General features: G+C 38.2%; 2 protein-coding genes across 5 annotated transcripts in view; one reads left to right on the forward strand and one right to left on the reverse strand.

Annotated features, from left to right (window-relative positions):
- Positions 1-1,955: 1,955 nt before the first annotated feature.
- Positions 1,956-23,542, reverse strand: IKBIP (IKBKB interacting protein). Of its 2 annotated transcripts, none has more exons than XM_081595368.1 (3): positions 23,290-23,542; positions 16,760-16,877; positions 1,956-2,926 (listed from the first exon to the last, which is right to left on the reverse strand). In XM_081595368.1, exons 1-3 carry the CDS (start codon positions 23,463-23,465, stop codon positions 2,171-2,173), a joined length of 1,050 nt encoding a protein of 349 aa, XP_081451494.1. In that variant the 5' UTR covers positions 23,466-23,542; the 3' UTR covers positions 1,956-2,170. The 2 variants fall into 2 exon arrangements, with proteins under 2 accessions (XP_081451494.1, XP_081451493.1); XM_081595367.1 differs by lacking the exon at positions 1,956-2,926 and adding an exon at positions 8,999-11,432.
- A 488-nt stretch (positions 23,543-24,030) lies between these two features.
- The window catches only part of APAF1 (apoptotic peptidase activating factor 1), a 108,391-nt gene continuing 104,695 nt past the window's right edge, over positions 24,031-27,726 (forward strand). For all 3 annotated transcript variants that reach the window (XM_081595394.1, XM_081595395.1, XM_081595396.1), the window contains exons 1-2: positions 24,031-24,416; positions 27,438-27,616. In XM_081595394.1, coding sequence (XP_081451520.1) covers positions 27,479-27,616 — 138 coding nt within the window. In that variant the 5' untranslated portion in view covers positions 24,031-24,416; positions 27,438-27,478. The remainder of the gene's footprint in view (positions 24,417-27,437; positions 27,617-27,726) is intronic.

Here is a 27,726-nt window from a genome sequence, read left to right on the forward strand (position 1 = left end):
AAGGAACTAGACTTACGGTGAGCATTTTGAAATACATAGAAAAATCAAATCACTATGTTGTGGACCTGGAACTTACGTAGTATTCCAGGTTAATTCTACTTCAAAAACAAAGTCAGAGATCAGATTTGTTGGTATGGGGGCAGGGTAGAAAGAGGGGACTGGATTGAGGTATTCAGAAGGTAGACACTTATATTAGGGATATATAATGTGCATGATAAATACAATTAACATTGGTGTATGTTATGTATGAAAGTTAAGAGTAAATCCTGAGTACTCAACACAAAGGAAAACATGTATTTTTCTATTTCTTTAATTTTATGTTTACATGAGGTAATTAGGTTCACTAAGAAGTGTGGCAATCACTTCATGATGTAAGTCAAATCATGCTGTACAGCTTAAATATATAGTACTGTATGTTGAATATATATCAGTAAAACTGGAAGAAAAAAATTCATAAACATCTTTTTGAGGTAATTAGCTGTATACATCTGGATACTGTTCATGCTAGGCATTTGAAACTGAATGTTTGTGGGTGATTTTTTTTTTAAGATTATTGTAGTTTTTTTTTTTTTGGCTGTGCCATGGGGCTTGTGGAATCTTAGTTTCCTGACCAGGAATTGAATCCAGCCCTTGGAAGTGAGAGTATGGAGTCCTAACTATTGGACCACCAGGGAATTCCCTGTACTGTACTTTTTTTTTACAACTTCCTGGAGGAATAATTGATATACAATAAACCACATATTTATTAAAGAGTACAATTTGATGCATTTGACACAAGTATATACCTATGAAACCATCATTGCAATCAAGATATAATAAGTATCTTTCACCCCTCAAGATTTGCTTTTCTAAAAAGCTATATTTCCCAGGCAACTGCTGATTTATTTTCTGCCCCTATAGATGAGACTGGGTTTTCTCATGCTAATGTAATGCTGTTTTAACTATTTTTTAAGGGATTGCTAGATGTCTTTTTTTTTTTTTTAATGTGGACCATTTTTAAGGTCTTTATTGAATTTGTTACAATATTGCTTCTGTTTCATGTTTTGGTTTTTCGGCCAGGAAGGCCAGGAAGCTTGTGGGATCTTAGCTCCTGGACCAGGGATTGAACCCTCACCCACTGCATTGTAAGGTGAGGTCTTAACCACTGGACCACCAGGGAAGTCCTCTGTAATGCTATTCTAAATGTTAGAACTTCCTTCTTTGCTTTGGCCACTTCTGGTCACATCAACACCACACATGAGCTGTGCTGCTTTGGGGCAGCTTCTGTATGAGACTTGGCAAACCCTCTGAAATGTATGCTGCCCCCACCTCCCAAGCCCTACTCTAGTTGCCACTTCCTTACCTCATTTTAGGTGCCCTTTCCCTATTTCCTAAAGCCGTGAAGGACCCAGGAGGGCTTACATGATTCTTTGACTGCAGCTCCCTGGTTGTTGTGACTTTTCTATTGATGGTTTCGCTGACTCTAAATGGATAATGCATGTTACAGCCCTGATCCTGATGGACAGTTCGCCAGATAAGGCCCCACTTCACATACCATGCTCCTTGGCAGTCAGTGAGAGCAAGTGGGCTTTTAGATCCTGCCTCATCTTGATTTCCCAGTGCTAGACTGGCAGACCATGAGTGTGTGTACATTTGTGTGTGTGTGCACACGTACATGGGCTTCCAAGTTGGTGCTAGAGGTAAAGAACCCGCCTACCAATGCAGGAGATGTAAGACACTTGGGTTTGATCCTTGGGTCAGGAAGATCCCCTGGAGGAGGGCATGACCACCTACTCCAGTATTCTTGCCTGGAAAATCCCACGGACAGAGGAGCCTGGAGGGCTATAGTCCATAGGGTCACAAAGACTCGGACAGGACTGAAGCGACTTAGTATGCATGCATGCGTGCATGTAAATGCATGAGTGTGTATGTAAGGGGAATACATAAGGTCCTTGCTATATAAAGTTGCAAACACATTTTGTATAAAGTTCTAAACATGTTTTAGCACATTTATTTTGGGAAATCAAGTGCTTAGTCCTTCAAAAATTTTTCTTTTTACTGTACAAAATAGAACCTACTACAAAATAATATTTACTCCAAAATTTCATTATTTTCGGCTGTCAATCTTTTTATAACATGACAGAGGTCCTATTAAAAAGCGTTATTTCAGTCTAATCTAAATAATTTCAGTCTAATCCATATCTGAAATGTGTTTTATCTCATCTTTCATATCTTTAATCTCAGCTCGGACTGTTGTTAAGTTAGATATTTTCTCTTTTAAGAAAGCAATTTCTTTCTCTCTCTGTAGTAAGTCAGTAACCAGTCTCCCAATGCGTAGTGTTAAATCATTTACCAATGGTTCCAAGCGGGAAAAATCCTTCTTTAGATTATACACCTTTGGTTTTAGATCATTTGCAAAAGTCACTGTCTTCAGGACTTTCGCTCTGTCACTTTCTAAGCTTAAAAACCTATCTGTGTGCTTGTTGAAATCACCCTGTAGCTCAGAAAGTATCTTCTTAGCAGAGTTAATTCTTTGCGAATTTTCAGACGCTGTCTTTCGGAGCATTGCTGTTCGGTCAATGCTACTTGAAAGAAGGTCACCTATGTTTTTGACTGTATTTTTTTCTACTTTTTCTATTTTATTTTCCAGTTCTTGTACAGAATCTGTCAATGACATTACATCAGTTACTAAACCTGACATACGTCGTATGTCTGTTTTTATCGTTGTAATCTTGAGACCAACATCTTTTGCCATGGAAGTTGTACTTCGGTCTACTTTTGCAACATCTTGAGAAACTGTCGTCAGATTGTTGTTCAGTATATCCTGCTTTTCACGTATCCTGTTGGACCAGGTTTTCACTTCATAAATTTCCTCCTGTAGATGCTTTAGATGAGTAATTATTTGAAAAGCTTTCAATTGTTCTATGATAGCTTCAGACTTCTGACACTGTAAGAAAATATAGTACCAGAATAATTAAATTGATTAAAAACTTAACAGTTAAGATACAACTTAAATTTTAGGTGTCATTTTTAACTATAAAGTTACTACAGTTCTGGAAAGCGTTTGGTAAAAGATGCATTGTGTATTGCTAATGAATAGGAAGGAAAACATTAAAGAAATTTCATGTTACTACAAATGGCATTTTCCAGTTCTTTTTGCACTTTCAGTCCTCAGCACAGGGACAAAATGAGCTCAGTGAGGGACAATGATATTTTTTCAGTTGCTGGAGAAGGGAGGAGGAAGCCACCTGTAAGTGTGTGTGTGTGTGTGTGTGTGTGTTAGTTGTTCTTTCATGTCCGACTCTGTGACTTCATGGACTATAGCTGGCCATGCTCCTATGTCCATGGAATTCTCCAGGCAAGAATACTGGAGTGGGTATCCATTCCCTTCTCCAGGGGATCTTCCCGACCCAGGGATAGACCCCAGGTCTCCTGCATTGCAGGCAGATTCTTTACTGTCTGAGCCACCAGAGAAGCCCCTCCTGCGGATGAGCTGTGGTAAATTTGAGAGGCCATACACTGCTGACACTGTGTATAAAATAGGTAACTAATGAAAACATACTGTACAGCACAAGGAACTCAGCTTTCTACACTGTGGTGACCTGTATGGGAAGGAAGTCCAAAACGGAGGGGGCATATATAAAAAAGGAAAGTGGCTGATGCATTTTGCTGTACAGTTGAAACTATCACAACTATACTATACTTCAGTAGAAATTAATTAAAAATAAATAAATTGGGATCAAACAAGTCAACATGACCTCTAAACACAAGTTTGTTTGTAGGTATAACAAGTGCCAGAATGAAGGGACTTTATTATCGAATTACTTTCATGAAAACTTTTTTGGGGTATTGAACTAATTCCATTTAATTAGTGATCTCTAAGTTCCTAGTATGTTGTTAGGTATGTGAAGTCTGAGGGACATAAAGATGAGCACAGCTTCAGCTGTGGCTTCAACTCAGTTCAGTAGTTAAATAACAGAGATGATGGATGTGTAAAAACAAAACAACAAACAATTATCTCCAAGGTTCTAAAATCCCATGATTCCAAATACAAGTCACTCTCACCTTTTGGGTTTTTCAATGCCATCATCCTTCCCCACCATCCATTGAAAATTGATGTCTCTTAACTGTTTTGGTTTAAGTTAGACACATTAGCTGATGAACATTTTGAGCCACACAACTGCCTGGAAAAACTTCAAGTTGTTATTTTTGTTGTTGTTGTTGTTGTGTATATGTGTTACATAGTGGTTTGGGGGAAGCTGAGTTATTTTATTGTATTTTGAATATTTGAAGTTTTGGTGCATTGTGCTGTTAGTTAATAAAGTTAAGAGGAAAAGGGGAAAATTAAAGTGCTGATTATGGTGATAAGATGGGTAAGTATCATGAACAATACAAAACTAAAAATTAAAACACACATGCTCAAAATCCATCCATGTTGTCATAACTGGCAGGATATCCTCCCTTCTGGTGACTGAATATATAAATGTATTAAAAGTATCATGCTGTGCACTTTAAATTTACACAATGTTATATGCCAAATTTACTTAATTAAAAAATAAAACACAGGTCAGGTTTCAATTAAGTTTCAATCAGAAGATTAACTTACACCTGTGTGCTGTGTGCTAAACTATGAAGAAAAAAAATTAATGTAAAATCTATTGTCAAAGCCTGTGTCCAAACAGATATACATTGTGAAAAGGAATTCCATTTATAACATTAAGAGTCAGTTGTTCAACTTAAGCACATTTAACTTTCAGCTTGTTTCCTAGGAAAGCATTGTTTTAAAGTGAAAATTGTCTATAGCTTCCTACTAAGAATCAAAACCAGCTTCATTCAGCAACATTTACTGTGCTGATATGTACTAGTTTGATCAACAGTTTCTGCTTTCAGAAAGTTTGTCACTTAGTTTGGGAAAGAAAAATCATGTAAATAGATTATTTAAAATTCAGAAAAAATAAGGAATAAAAAAACAAATACGTATACTGAAATTTTTTTTTTACAAAATATGTAGTTTAAAGTCAGCAAGTTTTTTCCAAAATAATTGTATTTCTTCAGTATGTTTTTTATGAATCATCTTTCTTAAATTGCATTTGCCTGGTTCACTCAGGTAACCTGCTGGAGTTATTTTGGTAACATTAACTTAGTTCTACTTAATACAAATAAATATTTAATATGTTTGGAATATTATTTTTATGGCGGCTTAAAAAAGGAGAAGTCATATAGTTGCAAAGAAATGACAAGCTGAAATGGGGCAGTAAAAAAGTTAATTCAAAGCCTCAAGACCCCCTTCTTGCCCCATCATATATATTTGGTTCCAAAATATATTTTAAGATTTTTCTCAATAGGTTTATGCAGTATTGATTAGTAGTGGGGAAGGTGGCCCAAAGGTTTTTTTTTTTTTTATCTTAGTAAAGAAGTTATATTGTGAAAATGTTATAGTGGGTGTGACAGTAACGAATAGCCACAGCTAGGAAGGAAATCAAGCAGTGGTTGCAAAACCTTAAGTTTTATTTTTTAGGGGAAATTTTTGCAACAAATTATATTTGCTGAAAGAGATTCTCAAAGGTAACAGGAGAGGGCTTACTTTCACCTATTTCATTCTAGGTTATCATTTATTAATGTATCTATTCTGGTAAGTAGATATAACTTAACAGTATTAAACAATGAAGACATCTAAGAAAGGGCTAACTTTATTCTTAGAAGTATTAGATCATTAAGAAACTGATAGTAAGCTTCTTTGTTTCACTTGTCAGCTTATAAAAACAGTATATTATGAACTTCTGTTGGTCTTCACTAAAATAGAAACTCAATACAGTATAGGAATAGCCTAGAAATTACTTCACTGAATTATGTTTAATTATTATTACATAACAGCTTGTTTAAGCTATTTGCTTAAGATGAACAGAAGAGTTGGAGTCTATCAGCAGCTCAAAAGATTCACCCAGTAATTTAAATATTTACTAATATTCCTATTCCTATCACATAAACAAGGTACTAAGCTAGATGCTTTCAAATTGTGGTGCTGGAGAAGACTGTTGAGAGTCCCTTGGACTGCAAGGAAATCAAATCAGTCAATCCTAAAGGAAATCAACACTGAATATTCATTGGAAGGACTGTGGCTGAAGCTGAAGCTCCAATTTTGCCGCCTGATGAGAAGAACCAACTCAATGGAAAAGACCCTGATGCTGGGAAAGATTGAGTGCAGGAAGAGAAGGGGGCGACAGAGGATGAGATGATTAGATAGCATCACTGATTCAATGGACATCTCTAGGAGATAGTGGAGGACAGAGAAGCCTGGCCTGCTACAGTCCATTGAATTTGCTAAGAGTTGGACACAACTTAGCGACTAAACAAGAAGAAGCAGCTAGATGCTGCCCTGTAATGTTAAACATTGTCTTAATCTTCAAGCCAAAGCAACGTAAGTCAAGGGAATGATTTTTGGATCCAATCGGCCTTCCAAAAACTTTGCTAAAGGATTTTTGAACCATACCAAGAGACCTGGAAATTTTATTGATCTCTAGAATTTAAAACCACTTAAAGCCAGAAGGGGCTTCCCAGCTGGCTCAGACAGTAAAGAATCTGCCTGCAATGCAGGAGACCCAGGTTCGACCCCTGGGTTGGGAAGATCCCCTGGAGAAGGAAGTGGGGACCCACGCCAGTATTCTTGCCTGGAGGATCCCATAGATAGAGGAGCCTGATGGGTTATGGTCCACGGGTTCATAAAAGTTGGACATGACTGACTGCCATTGTACACTGTAAAGCCAGAAGAGATTTTAGAAATTATTTAGTATAATTCCCTCATTTTACAAATTAAAAAACTGAGCCCCCAGAGTACCCCAAAACACACAGAGTTAGTGGCAAAGCCTAGATTAAAAGATTCCACTCTAAAGTTTTTTTCTCTTCTACTGCTTTTCTCAGTTTTCCTAAACATCTATTGATTCCTTCTTACACCCAAGGCCCACATAATTTTAGGCCCAGTTAAAACTTTTGAGGGACTTATATCTAGTTTAATGGCAACATAGTAGTGGACACATTTGGCTGAATTACAGCCTTTTGAATTCTCAAGATAGTGCTACTGATAGCCGATTTCTTTTTTTTCCTCCTTGGTTGAACAGCAGCAGGTACAATGGGAGGTGAGTGGCCTTTGGAGTTGGACAGACTCAGCAGCGAGATTGTACGATTCGGAATCTTGATCTGTCTCCTCATTTGTAAAAGGGGGTCTCATAGCTAGCAAAGCTGTGGTGAGAATTTGCAATAACACATGCAAAGTGCGTAGCACAATGACTGGGACAGGGTAGGTACTCAATACGCAGAACTGTTAGGGTGATGACGGACCCTAGGCTTTCTAGCAGTGGGACACATAATAGGCTCCAGAAGGCTGGTTCTGTCTTCCTCTGCTTTGTAAAGCTGGGATGGAGCATTTTGACTTGTGTGAAATTAACAGTTCATAGCTGAACTGAAACAGATGCTGGGTGAATTTGCAGAGCACATCAAATGTGTTTGGTGAATTTGGAGCATCATTAGTTTATAATGACAACATAATAATATTTGCTCAAGATTATAGAGTCATACAAAGACCTACAATTAGATTAAAATTAAAATAATGCTATTGGGAATTCCCTGGTGGTCCAGTGGTTAGGACTTTGCACTTTCACTGCCAAGGGCACCAGTTCAATCCCTGGTCAGGGAACCAAGATTTCCCAAAAGTCACACAGTACAGCCCGTCCCCGCCCCTCTCCCAAAAACACAAACCAAAAACATGAACTTTGTATCTTACAAATTTAGTTTTCTAGCAAACCATACAGGCTAATAAATCAACATTTTTCATTGTAAAATATAAAAATTCACCTTTAGTCAACAGCTTCTCACCTTAACACAAAATTTAAGGAACTATTACTACAAATACACTTTTTTTTTTTTTTGCAAACGAATAGGACTTATTAAAGAGAAGTACAAAGCTCTCAGCATAGACACTAAGCGGGGTAAATACACTTTTAAACTTTAAAAAAAAAAGGTGCTTGTTTTGTAAGTGATTTATATGTGCTATTGAAAAAAGTGACACAGTATTCTAGAAGAAACTGATATAAAATTTATTATTAATTACAAAGATACAAAAATGTGTCTTAGAACATGGTAATCTTCCTTAAAGGAAAGACTAATAATGTAGTGTAATATTTGATACATTAGGGAACTTTCTGAAATTTCAAGTATCTGTGTTAAATAAATGAATTTAAGAAACACGGGAAAACAAATTAGGTACATTTAAATCTCTATAATTACATTTTTTAATAGGAAAATGCCTGAATAAAGGAATATATACATGTGTACATACATGCACACAATATTTTCTCAAGAAATACTTGCAGAAGTGTAGCTTTCATATTCCTTGTAACTGTCACTATAGAGCTCAGTGACCACCTTATTTCCATTTTGTTTTCTGTAACCATCACTATGACACATATTCTAGTTAATAATAAAGATGTATCAAATCTGGTGACATGCCAAAAAATAGGTAAATATATAAAACTGAAGAGTACAAGAGATCTTATCTGTCCTGGCAGGATGGAGGCTGAAACGAAACAGTTTTGGCTAACTTTATAATCTATTTTATGAGTGTGAAAATAAAGAAAAACAAATACAATTTGCCAGAGCACACAGACAAGAATTTAGACATTCAGAAGTCAAGAAATTTAATGTTACGATTCCAGAAATTAATGGTATGCTCCTTAATAGTAGCACTCTTTCAGGCTTACTTTTCTGGCTGTCTACTATAAGTCTTCCTAATCCCAATGTAGCATTCATTTGGAACTTTTCCAAAAATGTACATATTTACATAATAAAACCACTTGACCACACCTATCTTTTGTAACTGACTGCTGTCAAGTTCTTTGTGTTTAATTCCACTGAAACTGCATCACAAAACTAGGACTATCATTGGTTTTTGGCAAGAAGAAATAAGAACTTAACTGCTGTGTGCAAGCTGAAAATTAACTCTGTTTTCAACTCCAACCTTGGACACTTTTTTTTTTCAGTTTCTTTCTTTCTTTCTTTATTGAAGGATAATTGCTTTACAGAATTTTGTTGTTTTCTGTCAAACCTCAACATGAATCAGCCATAGATAGGTCTTGATACATCAGTTTACCAATAACATCTTACGTGCTCCCCCAAACCTGTATGTTTCTGATTATCATTATTGCAAAAATCTGTCTAGACCTCCCCTTAATTTCACCTCAATACGTCCATGTTTTATTCCTTGTGACTCTATTATATAATTTTGTGTAAATTAAAATTTTGTGTATGCTGTACGGTAGAAACTGACACAACACTGTAAAGCAACTATACTCCAATAAAAATTAATTTAAAAATAAAATAAAAAATAAAATCACTGCATGAAACAAATTTGGTTGGGTGATTGGTTTGGGGACTCTAAAATAATGACACACTTTTAATTACCATAATTATCATATCATTTCTCATTATGCTGGTTTTTCCTCTTTAAAATATGCCACAGGTTTATTGGTATATTTTTATTATAAGTAAAGTAATTTATCTAGTGATCACGTACTGAGCAAACTCAAGAGTCTGTAACACAGTTAAGAACCTTAAAAAAAATAAAAGTATACAAAGATGTTCCCAAAGTCTATACTTCAAAGGATGCACACTTAATTCAAAGGGAAATTCTTCAGAAAGAACATGTTTACTCTTTTAAAAAAAGGTTCTTACAATTATCTATAACAGTTTAGAACCTTAACAAAAAGTAAAAATGTTTCCCAGGCTCCTTAGTTTCCAAAAAGTGCATATTAATTCATTGCAAAGCACCCCAGGCATGTTTTATTTTGGACAAAATTGTCTGGATTCTTAGCCTGCAGTAAACTGCAACAGAAATGAAGATCTGGCGGAGGCAAACACATTACTGATCAACCTGATGGTGAGATCAGGTCAATGCAACACTTTTTCAAGTGACAGAAAAGGTATAAGGAAGAGACATTAAGATTTTAAAAACAGCAAACTGAGGTCATTGAGTAAGGAGATAAACACCCCTCAATAGCTCTTAGGGACATTAATATATTGGGGTCCAATATAACAGATGAAATTCATAATAATGTCTAATAACTATTAGAAAGGGGATTCCCAAGTGGTGCTAGTGGTAAAGAATTTGCCTTCCAATGAAGGAAACACTAGAGACTCAGGTTCCATCCCTGGGTCAGGAAGATTCCCTGGAATAGGAAATGGCAACCTGCTCCGGCATTCTTGCTTGGAAAATTCCATGGAAAGAAGAGCCTGGTGGGCTACGGTCCATGGGCCGCAAAGATTTGGACACATCTGAGAGATTGAGCAGACACACAATTATCAGAAAGACATTTAAAAATATTAAGTATATACTTCAAAAAAGCAGAGAAACATATTTTAAAAATATCTCTATTTAAAACGGTTAAAATGAAAAGTTTTATTGCTTAGAAAGATATGGTTTGATTATTTGAATAATCCATTTTTGTGGTATCTCACTTACTTTCTAATAATTTAGGATGAAGTGAGGCATATGGAAGTAACTCAAAAGCCTGGAGCTAATCAGCTTGTGCATAATAGTGTGGTTCATCAGAATAAATGCAGTGCATTTAGAAATCACTATCGATTTCTTTATTTTCTAGATTATATTCTTCTGGAGTCCCCTTTTCTCTTGTGCTTGAATATACTATAAAATCGTGAACTTTTCCTTTGAGAACATCCAGGTCATTCTGCATCTTTAATATGCTATTGTCATACTGAATTCCTTCAAGGGTCTTCTGCATCTCCATGATTTCAGATACTGCTTTCAGCATATCATCTTCCATGTTAAACATCTGAAGGGTCAGGTCTTCCATTTTCTTTTCTGTCCCGATCAGATCCTGAGAGACTCTCAGAACAGAGTGAACAGCACTTTCAATTGTCGGCAAATGTGTCTTGCATTCTTCAACTTTGGGTTCGTAGCTGGAGAGTTTGTTACTCAGGTCTTCATCTCTGGCAAAGAGAGCATGCTGTTCCTCCTCTAACTTCTCCACCGCTTTTGTGTCGGAGCCAAGTTGCTCCTCTACTCGCAGAAGATCCTCTTCTTCTTGTCTCTGTATAGTTCTAATATTTCTTACTGTGCTATCTTCCAAATCTTTCAGCCTTTCAGTGAGCAGTTTTATTTCCTGTTCAGCTGAGTTAATTTGGACAGTGACTTGAGAATGTATATGTTTTGATTCTGATTTGAAAACGTCTGTATTAACATTCATTTCTTCCAGGCTTCTCTTCCAGAAATCTGTAACATTCTGGAATTTCTCATTAAGGCTTTTCATCTTTTGGGTGAGCATCTCTTCACTGTTTTGAATGTCATGCATGATTCTTTGGAGGGTGGCTACTTCCTGCTCAAACTGGGTCACCAAAGACATGGAGGATGTAGCTTCCTGCAGGATACTTTCAGTAGAGGCAAGCTGCATTTATAACACAAAACAATTCCCAAGGCTACTTAATAACTTTTATATTAGGGAAACACACTTTAACAACAATGTGCCAAGTTCAAGTTCTGAAGATGTCTAAAATATCCAAGTACATCAGAATCATGCAAAAATAATTATTACTTAATAGTTTTTTTAAAAAAATATTTAAAACACATTTAATAGATTAGGGCTATGGTATAAAAATACAGCTGTTTCTCATCCCTTGGTATCCACCTGTGTGGGATTGGTTTCCCTGTGGATACTGAAGTCCATGGATGCTCAAATCCCTCATATAAAACGCTTCAAAATGGCACAGTGTTTGAGTATTACAAACTTTAAATCATCTCTACTTATAATTCCTAATACAATGCAAATGATATGTCAAGAGTTGCCAGTGAATGGCAAATTCAGATTTTGTTTTCTTAAACTTTCTGGATGTTTTCTTTTCAAGTATTTTTTGATCCATGATTGAACACTTGGATGCAGAACCTATGGATATGGAGGGCAAACTATAAACATCGGACCTTCTAATCCTCAATATTGATTATTTGTGCACTTTCAAATATTCCAAATAATGTTAAAGAAGCCTGAAATATATCACATTTCCTTCTTTTTTAATTCCAATGTAAATCAACTTAATTGTCATTTTAAGAGTTACTTGGCTTTTTAGAAACTGATTTAGTTATAAAATTTGTTAACTTTCCTAAGTTCTATGACTCTGGAAGACTTCCTGCCTGAAAAGAAATTTGTTGACTGAGTTTTTGCAGAAAAGGTACCAGAATCAGATCTTATAGCTATCACAAAGGCAAAAAGTGAATTAAAAGATCAGTTTACAGAGACAACTCATGTCAAATAGTAAAGTGTTCTAAGTATCTATAAATTATGGTAAATAGCAAATATCTAAAAGTATAAATATTTAAATATCTATAAATTATGGTAAGCTCCTGGCATCTCCTAATATGCCCAGAATATAGAAGGACTAAGTTGAGGACCTCTTTCTTAGTCTATCCTCACACACAGATAACAGCCTTACAGACTACAGGAAGGCCTGGAAACAATCTTTAGTTTATCAAATGTCTGAAGCATTATGTTGAAGACATAGCACTGTACAAGACACAATTCTGCCCTTGCCCAGTTTAGCTTAACTGGAGAGAAAGTGAAGTTTACATGCGCTTAACAGGGAAAGAGTAATGGAAGCAATTACATAGGGTGTCCAAACCAAACTTCAATGACCAAGGAAAATATTATAGAAATGATATCTAATACCTGCTTCTAGTTACTTCCTCTAAATCATCCTACACACTACAGCCAGATTTAAGATTTTAAAAACTGCTGTGTACATCGTGTGTGTGTGTTAGTCGCTTAGTCATGTCTGACTCTTTGTGACCCCATGGACTGTAGCCTGCCAGGCTCTTTTGTCCATGGAATTCTCCAGGCAAGAATACTGGAGTGGGTTGCCATTTCCTTCTCCAGATGCACATCATGGTACAACATTAAAAAAAACCTTACTACTTCCTCATACTCCTAGGAGGAAGTGCCAAATTCTATAACCCCTCTATACGTTATTTTCCTTCCACTTTGCCTAGCTAAGTTCTTTCCTTTGTGCAAGACTCAGGCCAGGCCTCAGCTCCTCTGTGCAGCTTTCCTTCATGGTCCTCGCTCTGAGAGCCTGGATTCCTGTAGCACCTATTGTATTACATATTTACCACTTATTTGGCGTTTAGCACATATAATTCAAGAATTCTTGAGTATTCACTCTATACCAGACTTGAGCTAGACACTGAATATAAAAATATAGATATTGACAGTCCTTGACTTCACAATTTGATAGGGGAGATAGTGTTTTGGATCTTCTATGTCATGTATTCTGGATCCCTAATAAGATGTACTGAGTGTACTCTGTTTCACTATTAGGAACTAAGGATACAGAGAAAAAAGACAGCATTTGCTCTAAGGAGTGGTGAAGGAGACAAACGAATTAACAACAATGAAAATCACAGTAGATGATGATTTGTGTCATGCCAGAATTAGCACAGGGAGAAGGCATGCTTAGAGGAGAAATCAGAAGTCTGGAGGCAATGAGGAGGTTTAGACTCTCAAATCTGACTCTAATAGGCTGATAAACTGGTGAAGCTATGAAAGTTTCTAAATTCCTTAGAGGAGGAGACCATGTCTTATGACTATTTGTAGTGCTCATATCAGAGAAGGCAATGGCACCCCACTCCAGTACTCTTGCCTGGAAAACCCCACGGATGGAGGAGCCTGGTAGGCTACAGTCCATGGGGTCGCTAAGAGTCGGACACGACTGAGAGACTTCACTTTCACTTTTCACTTTCATGCACTGGAGAAGGAAATGGCAACCCACTCCAGTATCCTTGCCTGGAGAATCCCAGGGACGGCAGAGCCTGGTGGGCTGCTGCCTATGGGGTTGCACAGAGTCGGATACGACTGAAGCGACTTAGCAGCGGTAGCAGCAGCAGTGCTCATATCTCAGGGTCTAAAGAACATGTTTCTTGATGTTTAGGAGGAAAAACATCCAGGAAACCTCCTGGATCTACCCCAGTCAGGACCTTAAGCAGTTCTAGGTGATACTGGGAACAATGCATAAACAGTGTCATTCTGAAACTTTGTTTAAAAATTATTTTTAATGTACACATGTAGCCATAATGCAAGTTCCTTTAAAAAGCAGTTCTGAGAAATACTTGTACATTGGTAACAGTATTATGTTTAGTTGTCTTATTAGCAGCATTTTGAAGAGACAAGCTTATCTTTAACTAAGGTAATTTCTTGTTTGGGTTTCCCAGGTAGAGTTAGTGGTAAAGAACTCTGCCTGCCAATGTAGGAGACATAAGAGACGCTGTTTTGATCCATGCGTCGGGAAGTTCACACAGAGAAGGGCATGGCAACCCACTCCAGTATTCTTGCCTGGAGAATCCCATGGACAGGGGAGCCTGGCAGGCTATAGTCAATAGGATCACAAAGAGTTGGACACGACTGAAGCGACTTTGTACACATGCAAGATAATTTCCTGTTTAGGCTGTTCACCAGAGTATCACTATAACCTAGAGGCAGTATAACCCAGGAGACCCCAAGGACAAGATCAACTTTTCAGGATAATAAAGGTCTCAAGATTTAATCTGCAATTAACGAGTGACTGGTGCTCACACTCAGTCATGTCTGACTCTTTGCGACCCTATGAACTGTAGCCCGTCAGACTCTTCTGTCCATGGGATTTTCCTGGCAAGAATACTGGAGTGGGTTGCTATGTTTCCTGTATCACAGGCAGATTCCTTACTGCTGAGCCAAGGAAGTCCTGGAACACCACAGTAGTTAGCATTTATGGGCTGTGAATATATTTTAATAGTTTTTCATTTTTTTAAAAAAGTTAAATTCTTAAATTTACTACTGCTTGAAAGTTTTCAAAGAGTTTGCATATATATTGTATCTCATTTGATTTTAATAAAAGTTTTGTTACTCTCATGTAACAAGTGATGAAATAGAGGCCAAGAGAAGTTAAAGTGATTTTTCCCAGGTCACACAGTTTTGTGAGAGCCCATGTCTAGCTGTTTTCCCTCCTACTGTATTAAGCTGGCCTTTAAGGGCCTGCTTTGTAAAGAGGCAGCTATTGTTAAATTACTCATAGGGCAGCTTGGGAGAGAAAGAACTATGTGAAGATGGAATATTTCTTGGATCCTAGGATGATATTTTAAATATCTGCTTCAAAAGCATTTATTTATTTACTTTTAATTGAAGTATAGTTGATTAACAATTTTATATTAGTTTCACGTGTACAACATAGTGATTCAAATATTTTTATAGATTATATTCCATTTGAAGTTATTACAAACTAATGGCTATATTTCCCTGTGCTGTAAAATATATTCTTATTGCTTGCAAAATCTATTTAATTGCTGCCAAATTTAAAAAGGAAATCTTTGGGACTTCTCTGGCAGTTAAGACTCTGAGCTTCCACTACAGGGAGCAAGGGTTCAATCCTTGGTCAGTAAATGAAGATCCTGCATGCTGTGTGACATGGCTGAAAAAAAAGGAAATCTTTCTTCAATAGCATTTAAGTACATGAAGTTTCTATTTCCTGGAATTTTTCCATCATGTTTGCTCTAATTAGAGGGCTTTAGATAACTATAATCAGATTTCATCTTGAGCCCTAGGTCAAAATACAAAGTCTTGCAACAGCTTCCCAGAGGCCCCTAAACTCATGCTCCACGCAATTCACTGGCATGTGTGAGGGATAATTTTCATCCATGATTCTTTTCTTCTGGGGAATTTTAGGCTCATTCTGTGCATCAGGCTGCAGGAACTTAGGCTATCTATTTAATTTCTATTTTTGCAACATCCTTGCTTACCCTGGTGCCAAACACAAGTCCTTTTCTATCTTATGACAGGAGTAAAGGTTTAGTGAATGAATAAATGAAAAAAACAAGCCATATTTCCCAATGATAGCTTGCTCCCTGGTAGCCAGACAAGGCCCACCTGATGCCTTACTGGTTGCACCTGACCCTCTTTTGGGACAAGTAGGTAGTTAAAACTTTTTTTATCTGTCTCACATTTCTAAAAATCACAGTAATAATGCATTTCCATTTACAGCTTGAAGAAATACAATATAAATTTGGATTTTAATTTTCTTTTGGCTATAATCAATATTTATTTTAGGTTTGTTGTTGTTTAGTCACTAAGTTGTGTCTGACTCTTTTGTGACCTCATGAACTGTAGCCCGCCAGGCTCCTCTGTCCATGGCATCTCCCAGGCAAGAATACTGGAGTAGGTTGCCATTTCCTACTCCATGGAATCTTCCTGACCCAGAGATAGAACCCGTGTCTCCTGAATTGCAGGCAGACTCTTTACCATCTGAGCCACTGGGGAAGCCCCTTATTTTAGGTTAGTCATTCTTATATGCATATGAATATGTATATACTTACCAAGTAGAAATAAAACAAAAACTGGTGGATCTTTGCCCAACAAGAGCTACTCCTATTCTAAGTTTATACCTAAAAATCAATTATATTTTCAGCACCCTAGACATTTGATATATAAATAGAAAGTTGAGGTCACATCAATATAAGAAGATTGGTCCTTTTAAACAATAACATTTATTATATATTAAGAAGAGTCTTGTCCTTTCAAAATGTAATCTAAGGTTAGCTTAGACTGAAGGGAGAATGTGAAGAAGTAGGAAAAACAGCAACGGTTAAAGTACTAATGGTCTAAAAGGCAGGAAAAAAGAATTTATGAACTGGGGTAGAAGGGTTGCAATGGGGAAGAAAAATGGTAAAATCTCTCCAGATATGTCAATTAATAATTACCTTTTCTGAAATTAAACTGATTTTACTTTGAAGCCCTTGGAATTCACTGGTTTCCATCTTCAGTAACTGGTATTGGTTTTCCACCTTTGCAAACTTTTCTGACTGCTGAAATACAAACCTAGAAAAGGTGAAAAAAAGTCATTATTTTCTAATTCATACCCACTAAAGGCTGAATGTTAAAGCAGTATTTTTGCCCACTTCTGGGAAGGACAACATAAATTCTGGTATAGGTAGTTTATTTCAACAAACATGAGTTTATTTCAGCAAACGTTGGGAGAGCTTGACATGTAGTTAGGTGCTGGTTTAATGGTACATGCAAATAAGAGTGAAACACTGCCCTTGTTCAAGTTAACAGCTCAGTAAGTGAGATGGGGAAACATCTGTAATAGAAATTACATGCAAGAAACATTTGGAAGAAAGAAATAATGAATTATTTCGAGTGAGATATGTGATCTCTACTATTTTTTCAAGGCAATATTTGAGAAATATCTAGAAAATAAGTGTTTTAAACTGAGATGTAGGAGAAGCAAAAGTTATCTAAGTTAAAAAAGCATTTTAAAATAAAACTGTAGGAAAAGAGGAAAAAGCAGTGGAGTGGAAGAGAGAGGTGATGATTATTAGAAGTCAAAAAATATCAGGAGTCAAAACTGAAAACAGGAATCATTGTCCATGTGACAATAGAACACATATGCTTTTCAAGGTGTATAATATGTACAGTTGATTATTCTCTAAATTATGAGCTGCATAAGTGTCCTTTAGATGCCAATCTAAAATTGGAACGTATTCTCCATCTGGTAAAGGGTAGAAGCACATAAAAATTATCCCAATCTTAAAAACAATAAATAAACTTTTGTTTGTAAGGACTTGAAATGGCCAGGCACAAACGGAATGTTTTGGATTTAGCACCATTTTGGTTAAGCTATTTTGACTCAATTCTTTGGGCCCAGAAAAAGTAGCAGCTGAAATTCTTTGTGTATTTATTGTTATCAAACCACCAAATCGATGGACTTGAGTCTGAGCAAGCTCCAGGAGTTGGGGATGGACAGGGAAACCTGGTGTGCTACAGTCCATGGGGTTGCAAAGAGTCGGGCACGACTCTGAACTGAACTGAGTCATCAAAAAGCAGTGGCATAGGGAATTCCCTAGTGGTCCAGTAGTTAGGACTCGGCGCTCTACTGCCGAGAGCTGGAGTTCAATACCTGGTCGGGGAAGTAAGATCTCAAAAGTGGCAAACCCTGTGGTGTGGCAAAATAAAAAAGCAGTGGAGCAAAACCATAGGAACCGGAGGTGAAGTGAAAGTTGCTCAGTCATGTCCAACTTCTTGTGACCCAGGCCAGAATACTGGAGTGAGTAGCTGTTCCTTTCTTCAGGGAATCTTCCCAACCCAGGGATTGAGCCCAGGTGCCCCACATTGCGTGCAGATTCTTTACCAGGTGAGCCACAAGTGAAGCCCAGTAGGAAGTGGAAGAGTGACTTAATCAGAGTATGCGGGCCAGTGGTTCAAAAGCTTCACTGCATATTGGAGTCACCTGGCAGCTTTAAAAATGTGTAACGTCTAAGTCCTACCACAGAAATTTGGACTTAGTTGATTTGGGATGTGACTTAGACATTATAAATTTTCAAACCTCCCAGCCAAGTTGAGAATGACTAATTGACACTATTGTCACAACAGTGGAAGACAGAGTGAAAGGCAAACATTTAAAGATTCCAAAACTCAGTGGAGAGGTGAAAGACTTCTGAGTTTTGTGAGTCAAACTCATAGTCATCATTAGGCTGTTACTTAAAACTGTACAAAACTAAAATGGATTTTTTGTGTTTTTAAACAAATGTTTACAATGTTGGATGAAATATTTTCTTTTGATAACTTATCCTGAGATAAGTGATTTAAGTAAGCAAGCCCAGGTTGCATAATTAGTACAGATTGACTTCTCCTGTGTGTTAATATGAACTTTTAAACAAAACTTCTAGTTGTTAGAAAACATTATTATCCTAATTTCAAAGAAAGATGTGTAGAAAACTCTTTTCTGATTGGCTATTTCATTCTTGGCTTTTAAAAGACAGAGAGGAAGAAGAAAGACCACTCTAAAGAAATGCTTAATTTTAGGAATTGGTTTTATTATCCATTACTCCACAGTGTTAACTCATGGATTTGTTCTATAGATCAATGTGTTCATTTAGAATAAAATCATTATTATAGAGGGAACTTTTGGTGAAGGTTGATCCATTAAAATTCATTACAGGACTTCTCACTTTAATCTTTTTAATGTTATCTCTGCACATCTCACAATCTCAAATATTAAGCAAAAACTTGAAGAAAACTGTATTATATGAGTGATCATTTCTGATGATAATTTGTTTTTTTTTCATAGTTAGCTTCTCACCAAAATGGAAAAAAAATTCACCATTTCTACACATGAATAGTGCATATAAGAAAAAACAAGTATAAAGTTTATTTAGTGTGTAATGAAAATAATCAACAGTGGTCTGTATGATGTTGAGTTAAAATACATTTGTTTTCTTTTTTGGCCACACCCCATGGCATGAGGGATCTTAGTTCCCCAACCAGGGATGAACCTGAGCCCCCTGCAGTGGAAGCTCAAAGCACTAACCACTGGACCACCAGGGAATTCCCAGTTTATTTTTCACTTAGAAGAGCCAGACACTATTCTAAGAGCTTTATAAATATTAACTCATTTAACATTAAGGAAGAGGATGATTTTCTAGAAGCCAAAAATGTACACTGAGAGAAGGTGGTTTCAATTCTGAAACAGTAATTTTTGAAACTGGCATCCGGATTAGTGCCCACGGTGCTTTGTTTCGTTTTAGGGATTTTCAAACAGCAGCAGTTCAAAACCTCCTTACTGCCATCTTCCTTCCCTTAGATAAGACAACAGTTAGGGTCTGCTAAGGTCTCGGAGAAGAAAGAAAATGATTATAAACAACTCTGGACTAGGGATTTCTATTTCTAGGATCTTGGCCTGTTTGTGGATTAATAGTAAAGGTGGGCAGCATATCATACTGGCTGAATGGGAAGCTGGGCAACTTTGGCTCTGCCATTTGCTAGCTGTACAACCACCCCGGGCAAGTTATTTAACTTCCCTTTGCTAGTTTTCTCATCTGTAAAATGGGGATTAGGGTGTTGTAAAGATTCAATAGGTTTATATTTATAAAGTTTTTACAGTTCCTGGACATAAAACATCAACTATTCTCTTTAAGTACCTTGACTTTTTCTTTTGAAATGCTTTGTGCACCTGCGTTTCCCATCTTTAGACAAGCCTAGAGTGGTAAAATAGATCAGGGCTCCCTTCTACTTACACTTGATATCATGAGAAGCTCCAGGTCTGTTTGAACCAGCCTTGGGCTTACAGCCAACAAAGGATGGAATGAATGGATGAGATCCACTAAAAGGAAAAGAAGCACTCTCTTACCCCATGTTTTGCAGCCTGTTTTCACTATCATAGTTAAAGATTTTAAAGGTATGGATATAGAGGAAAAGGCTCTATATGAATTGGTTACCTTAGTGTAGGCCTTAACAAAAAGAATCTTTCTGACTCCTTCGTAATCCATTACAGTTTACAGAGGTCTCATATAGATTCAGGGCCCTTAGGAACAAACTATGCATTTCCTTGTGTTGGCAGACAGCTGATTGAGGATTTATATATACAGGATTTTCTCTGGCTCTGTTTCAATTAGTAACAAGAAAGAGGCAACCCAAAAGAAGCTATTATCATGAACCCTCTGCAAGAACGGGAGTTCCAGGGCCACTACTAGGGTCAGTACCCATTTAGCCATGTTCATACCACAACTTCATTTTTAACATAATACTGAAGTTCAGGAAAACAATGACCATATTCCATTAAAAAAAAATCAAGACAATTAAAGGATAACTCTGTCTTTTAAACTCGACCAATGACAACAAAAGCTGAAAAATGGAGTTAGTCAAGATTTTGCTGTATAAATGATTTATAGAGTTGTATTAGTTGATAGAGGGAAAAAAATCCTGAATTATCTGATTGTTGAAAGAGCTTTTGACTTTTGATACATAATTATCACAAATGCTATGGCAAACTACTTTTATAAAAGCAATTAGGGAATCTGTTTAAATTTCCAGAAGAAACCTAAAATTTTACAATGGAACTTCTAGTTGACTAAATTTCTGTGTAATAAGATAAGCTTTTAAGATTTTGTGTCTTGTTTAGTAACTTCATAACCTTTAAAAACTTTTTGAAAGCATAATGTCTTCAATACTCTTATCTGGAAAATGTCCTTAAAGAATTTATAAATGAGGTATGCAAACCAACACTGAGGCCCTACAGTCCTGAGCAATTCTTATCTCCATCTTATTAAGCTGACATAAGATGATTATCAGCACTTCATTTAACTGAGAAATGTTTACGTATCACCATTTTATTAGGAATTGTCTCTGTTTATTTTCCAAACAAGGATCCAAAGACTAAAGGTTTGAAGATACTGAAATACTGATGCCTTGAAATCCTCCTCGGACAGTGCAAGGGTTCAAATCTCTGCCCTAACTTAGACTCACTTCTAAGCTGTAATTACGCACACATATTCAATTTTGTATTTAAATAACTAGGACAGTGCCAGTATAGTAAGCATTTTCAATAGAACGATCTTTAGGTGCTAATCCTAGTGGTAAAAATGTCAGTGGCTTAGTTATAATTCCAGTGTGCTTTTTAGTATTTTCAGATTCTAAGTATTTCTTATTTATAAAATTCTTCCTAATGTCTTAACAATTTGTTATTCCCAAATTTATCACGAATAGCTATTTGCTATAGTGACTGAGTTTATACTTCAACTCCTGTGGGAAAAGATTTCACCAGAGCAATAATAATCATTGACTCTGCTCATTTTAGAAATCTTTGAGCATTGTTTTATTATGTTGCAAAGACACAGTTCAAATAAAATCTTCCTACTTGAAGATAACTTGTTTCTTTATTGTAGGCACTAACAGTAAATTCCTGAGCTTAAGTGTCTGCTTTTCAACAGCTTTTTCCTTTATAGATTCCTATTAGTGTGCCTTCCCAGGATAGTAATTAAATTATTGAAAAGCTGAACATTTTCTGAAGTAATTTATCTCATATGAATATGAATCTCTGGATAGTTAATAAGAATTAATGAATTTAGTAACTAAGACCAGTTGTATCAGGTTCCAGAAAGAAGCAACCTATATATTTTAGCCTATTAAGTTCTAGTTTTGAGCAACTTTGCCAGAGTTACCCAAAGAAACTCATGCATTTGAAGACATAAAAACCAGTTTATTTAAAATAGTTAATTCTGTACATTTAAGATCACAATATTCAATAAACAAATATACTATATTAGTAAGATAACAATTTATCTCTTTGAAGAGAATATTTAATAATCAACATTTCACTTTATTGTATTAGTAACATTTTATTGACTTCGACTCACGATGAGTGATCAGTATACTTCAAATACTAGCATCAAAAATAATCTAGACAAGAGGACATCTGGGGTCGCTTCTAGAATCCAATTACTCTTGAACACGAGTAACTATCTTCTAAATACTTCAAAAATCGGTGAAAAATGGAGGGAAACTCTAAAGCATCAGTCTCGTTATTAAAGTGAAAGAGAACCTTAAAGGATATGCATGAGGAAAATAAGTTGGTTGTAAGGTTATTTCTTAATATTCATTTTTCCTATGACATCAATATATCGCTATTTGCTTGGTTTAAAAACTATATATATGTACTTTTAGGTGAACACAAGTTCTATACTTTTGTAGCTTTCCAATACTAAAATTCAATCTGTAACTTAGGAATAGACTTTGAACGCATGCACATTGATTCAAATACGAGCACTCCTCCAAAATTTGATATGATCATGAACGTTGGTTCTTTAAGATCATAATGATTTTTTTTTTCAAGTTGTAAACGTTGCCACAAGGCATTGATGGGGTGGGGCAAATTTGTCACAAATGCACAGTGGACAGGAAGTAACGGGTTATAAAACCGGGAACGCTTCAGTCGTGAAGAACGCGCTTAATGAAGTTTGGCCGAACGTACGTTTCTTAATGGTGAAAGTGAAGTGAAAGTGTTAGTTGCTCAGTTGTGTCCGACTCTTTGGGACCCCAAGGAATGTAGCCCACCAGGTTCCTCTGTCCATGGGATTCTCCAGGCAAGCATACTGGAGTGGGTTGCCATTCCTTTCTCCAGGGGATCTTCCCAACCCAGGTCTCCTGAACTACTGGCAGATTCTTTACCATCTGAACCACCAGGGAAGCCTCTTAATGGCTGCCTCATTCCCAAATATTAGCTTCAACTCCAGTTGGGCGATCAGGTACGCAGGCAGTACAAGAAATGAGCGAAAGGGAAAATAAAAGCTGGGCCTCCCTTCTTTGGGGTTGATGCTGAGAAACAGAAGCGGCAAGTTTGGGAGCTGGAGGTCAGCAGGATGCCGAGCAGTGCGGGTCTGGGGCAGAGGCGGGAGCCCAAGGAGAGGGCGAGCACGGGAGGCCAGACACGGCCCAGCGGCCTCAGACCACTTACCAGGCCAGGCCCAGGCACGTCCCCAGCGATAGCAGGCTCACGCCGGTCCGGGGGTCGGCCCAGCCCTTGCCTCCACCACCCCGAGCCTCGGGGCTCTTCCCGCCCTCGCTCCGCTTCCCAGGCTCCGCCGGGGCTCCTTTCGTCCCCGACTTCTTCCGGCTCTTCACCTCGGACATGTCTGGAGGTCCCGAGAACAAACCGAGGGACGCCTCTACAACCTTGGGTAGTGGGACGTGGCCGCCTCAGCCTCTGCGAGAAGGCTTGGCGCTGACCGCGCCCCCTTTTAGACTTTGCACCGCCCAGAAGCCAGCCCCCTTCCCCTCCCTCCCAGCCATCAACTCGCTGCTCCACAGCGTCTCCCAGCCACCCGCTTTCGAGTCCCTCCAGGTGGGGTAGCGGGCAACCCTACGTAGCCCAACCTCTGCTTTAGGAATGCAAGCCCGAGGATACCTTGGCTCCCGGGCGCGTTTTGGCCGTCTGGACGCCAGGGGGCGGGGCGGGGCGGGGCGAGGCGGGGCGGGGCGGGGCGAGGCGGGGCGGGGCGAGGCAGGGCCGCGCGCGCCACGTCGAGCGCGCCGCCGCCTGGGCCCTCCCCTGTATGGAGCGCGGAGCGCCTGAGGGGCCTAGCCGCGCCCCCGCAGTGGGTGGGGCGGAGGCGCTTTCTCTTGCGCGCGCGGGCACAAGATGGGGTAGAGCGCGCGCGGCGGCGGCCTTCTCGTGAATTTCCGGGTGTGTTTATTTGCATGCGCGGGGCCGCGACGTCCCAGCTGGGCCGGCAGGCGGGTTTTTAATGCTCCGCGGTACTGAGGCGGAGAGGCTGCCTTTATTTCTGTGCGGAAGGAGTAAGGGAGCCGGACGTGAGGAGTCTGAGCGGTCAGCGACCCGCGATGTCTTAAGTAGCCGCAGCAGCGGAGCCCAGAGTGGCGCCCGGCTCCCGCCCGGCTGCAAGTGTAGCCTGAGGGAAGGAGCCACAGCCCTAGTGACCCTCCTTCCTTTGTGTCTGGGTTGGAGTTATCACCTCGGCGCCCCGGGACTACGACGGTCGCCTGTGGGGGTGACGCCTCCTTCTCCGCGGGTCGGAGGTTCGCGGGGGGTGTCTTCAGGTACCCCTTGCTGCGGACGCTCAGGTGAGACACCTGTGAGGCCCCGACCTGCCCCTGGGCTGTGTCCCTAGCCCTGAATTTTTTTCTGGAAGCCCGGTTGCCTCCCCTCAACCCTAGCTTGATTTCCCAGTGAAGACCCTTGTGCGAAGGTTTGGGTAAGTTTGCGTCTCGCTTTTCTTTCAGAATTGGGTTCTTCGGAGGTTCAGTAGCCAGTTTAAGGGACTTAGAATTCTCGCTCAAGGGGTACTTGTTAATCATTCTGATACTCTACGAGGAAGAGAAATTAGAAAGGAACTGGTCAACTGTTACTGTTTTCCTGGATGAAATTGACCTTTATATTTCACAAGAGTCCTGGCTTTACGTTGATGGGGTTACAGAAGGTGGGACGCTGAGAATTTGTTCATGTTTCAATGGGGAGAGAGTTTAGAAAAACAACATGTGAAACTTAGTTTTAAGCTTTCTTTAGTTTTAATTTAATTTCTTTAGTTTTAATAGGGCTAGGTAAAGTTGAAAATTAGTTACAAGTGTTCAGAATGTCTTTTGCCTTAACTATTGGACCTAACCTAAAAAGTTTATTTCTGTTTTTGGCAAACCAAATTTTATTACTGTAAAATTAAGGGACCTTTTATGTGTGAGATTGTAAAAACATTAACACTTAAAAATTACCGTAGCCCTGGTCCTAACCATAACTTTTTCTTTTATCAAGCAGTTTCATGCCAGTACTGGGCATTTTGTGAATCTTGACAATAATGGGGAAATGCTTTACTTACCTTTGTATGCAACTGTCACATATGGTTGTACTTTTTAGTCAATATTGAAGCTTAATGATTATTACTTCTCTTCTGTGTGCTCAAAATTACTTGTGCTTCTCTCTTTGCTCTCAGTGCATCACATTATAGTTATCTGTATTTTCCTCCTCTACCAGATAGTGAATTCCTTCATGGGTATGATTTAATCTCTGTAGATTTAGGGCCGTACATATAGGAGGGACTCAAATATTTATTGAGTAAATAGATTAATAAGCACATTTAGACACTCACTGTAATACATTAGTAGATTCTGTTTAAAAACTTGGAAACATTCTGATTTGGGGTTTATACTCATTGAAAAATTTACATCATATTTGAAATAAAGTTGGTAGGACCTTCGAGTATTATACTATGAAGAATATTATTCCGTTTTTATGTCCTCCTAATCTAAGAAATGACATCAGAGGATATTTTCTGTTGCTTTGTCATACTTAGCAGCTCAGCTGAAACTAGTGGAGTAAGCCCATGAGAAATGTGTGAAGACATACCAGCTGACGCCCATCTTGAGTGAGAACTGATACTCAATACCAAGAATGCTCTATTTAGTTTTATGATGGCAAAGAAATCAAGTTTGTAATTATTAGGACTTCAGTATAATCATGTTTATAAAGTCTTAAAGGAAGTTTTATAATTGTACAAATGATAATGAGTATTGAAAAAAATTAAGATAGTATAGAAACAAACAGAAAAGGGAAAAATCCCTAAATCGTGATTCTTGGAAGTAACCCAAACATTTTGTTGAACAGGCTTCTAAACATCTCCATACATATTTAGGTGAGACCAACACATATTTTGTGCTATACATGGGATCATATTTAAAAATTTTTCAGTGATGTGTCACGAGCACCTTTCTATATCAGTACATGGAGGTGTGTCTTATTTTTAATGGCCGTATAATAAATAGTCCATTGTATATACATACTCTTAATTTTTTAAATCCATACTCAGAATGATGGGTGTTTAGGTTGTTTTAATCTTTTTTAATCTCACCTAAACACTCTTTTAACTCTCCTGGTGGGTATTTTTTGCATACATATATGACTATCTCTTTGAGGTAAATTCCTAGGAGTGGAATTTCTGGTTTAAAGAGAATGCTTGCTTTAAATACATTGTACATTGCCTTCCAGAAAAGTTGCATCCACTTTGTACTCTCCTCAGGTACCTCTTTTTTTAAACTTTTTGTGTTGGAGTATAGCTAATTAACCAACCCATTCTGGTATTCTCGCCTGGAGGATTCCGTGGACAGAGGAGCCTGGAGGGCTACAGTCCATGGAGTGGCAGAGAGTCGGACATGACTGAAGCAACAGCGTGCACACATGTAGTGAATTAACAATGTAGTTTCAGGTGGACAGCTAAGGGGCTCAGCCACAAATACACCTGTATCCATTCTCCCCCAAACTCTCTTCCCATCCAGACTGCCACATAACGTTGAGCAAAGTTCCCTGTGCTATACAATCAGTTCAGTCTCTCAGTCGTGTCAGACTCTTTGCGACCCCATGAATCGCAGCATGCCAGGCCTCCCTGTGTATCACCAACTCCTGGAGTCCACCCAAACCCATGTCCATCGAGTCAGTGATGCCATCCAGCCATCTCATCCTCTGTCGTCCCCTTCTCCTCCTGCCCCCAATCCTTCCCAGCATTAGGGTCTTTTCCAATGAATCAACTCTTCGCATCAGGTGGCCAAAGTATTGGAGTTTCAGCTTCAACGTCAGTCCTTCCAATGAACACCCAGGACTGATCTCCTTTAGGATGGACTGGTTGGATCTTCTTGCAGTCCAAGGGACTCTCAAGAGTCTTCTCCAACACACAGTTCAAAAGCATCAATTCTTCGGTGCTCAGCTTTCTTCACCGTCCAACTCTCACATCCATACATGACTACTGGAAAAACCATAGCCTTGACTAGACGGACTTTGTTGGCAGAGTAATGTCTCTGCTTTTCAACATGCTATCTAGGTTGGTCACAACCTTCCTTCCAAGGAGTAAGCGTCTTTTAATAGGTCCTTGTTTATCTGTTTTAAATATAGCACTGTGTACATGTCTATCCCAAATTCCCTCTCTCCTCAGGTATTTTAAAAGAATACTAGTTTCCTCACATTTTTGAAAGCATTGGATTTTGTTTATTTAAAAAAATTTTTGCAAAAATAAGATCCTTTCTTTACATTTTTCAATACCAGTGAGGCTGTACATCTTTTCATATTTTTATTGGCCTAACAAGAATTTGATGTTTTGCCTGTAGCTCATGGTTGACAGCCCAGAGAAAGAAAAATTTGAGGGAAGATGGATGCAAAAGCTCGAAATTGTTTGCTTCAACATAGAGAAGCCTTGGAAAGGGACATCAAAACATCCTACATCATGGATCACATGATTGGTAATGGAGTTTTAACAGTGTCAGAGGAGGAAAAAGTGAAAAATGAGGTAAAGCCCTCTGAGGCAGTCTATGCTTTCTTTTTCGTTTTGATTTTTAAAAAATTCAGTCTGTACTGTCTTAAGAATTTTTAGAATTTATTTCAAAATTTGTACTGGTG

This window comes from Giraffa tippelskirchi, chromosome 4 (assembly GCF_054371585.1).
Source record: "Giraffa tippelskirchi isolate mGirTip1 chromosome 4, T2T-mGirTip1v1.2.pri, whole genome shotgun sequence".
NCBI classification, from domain to species: Eukaryota; Metazoa; Chordata; class Mammalia; order Artiodactyla; family Giraffidae; genus Giraffa; species Giraffa tippelskirchi.

What these genes read in the sequence shown, in the direction of transcription:
- IKBIP (XM_081595367.1), bottom strand. Translation starts at nt 23,465, where the DNA reads ATGTCCGAGGTGAAGAGCCGGAAGAAGTCGGGGACGAAAGGAGCCCCG. An exon ending in ACGTGCCTGGGCCTGGCCTG is followed by an intron (nt 16,878 to 23,289) that starts GTAAGTGGTCTG and finishes CACCTTTTCTAG; the next exon opens with GTTTGTATTTCAGCAGTCAG. An exon ending in TCAGTTTAATTTCAGAAAAG is followed by an intron (nt 11,433 to 16,759) that starts GTAATTATTAAT and finishes TTATAAATGCAG; the next exon opens with CTTGCCTCTACTGAAAGTAT.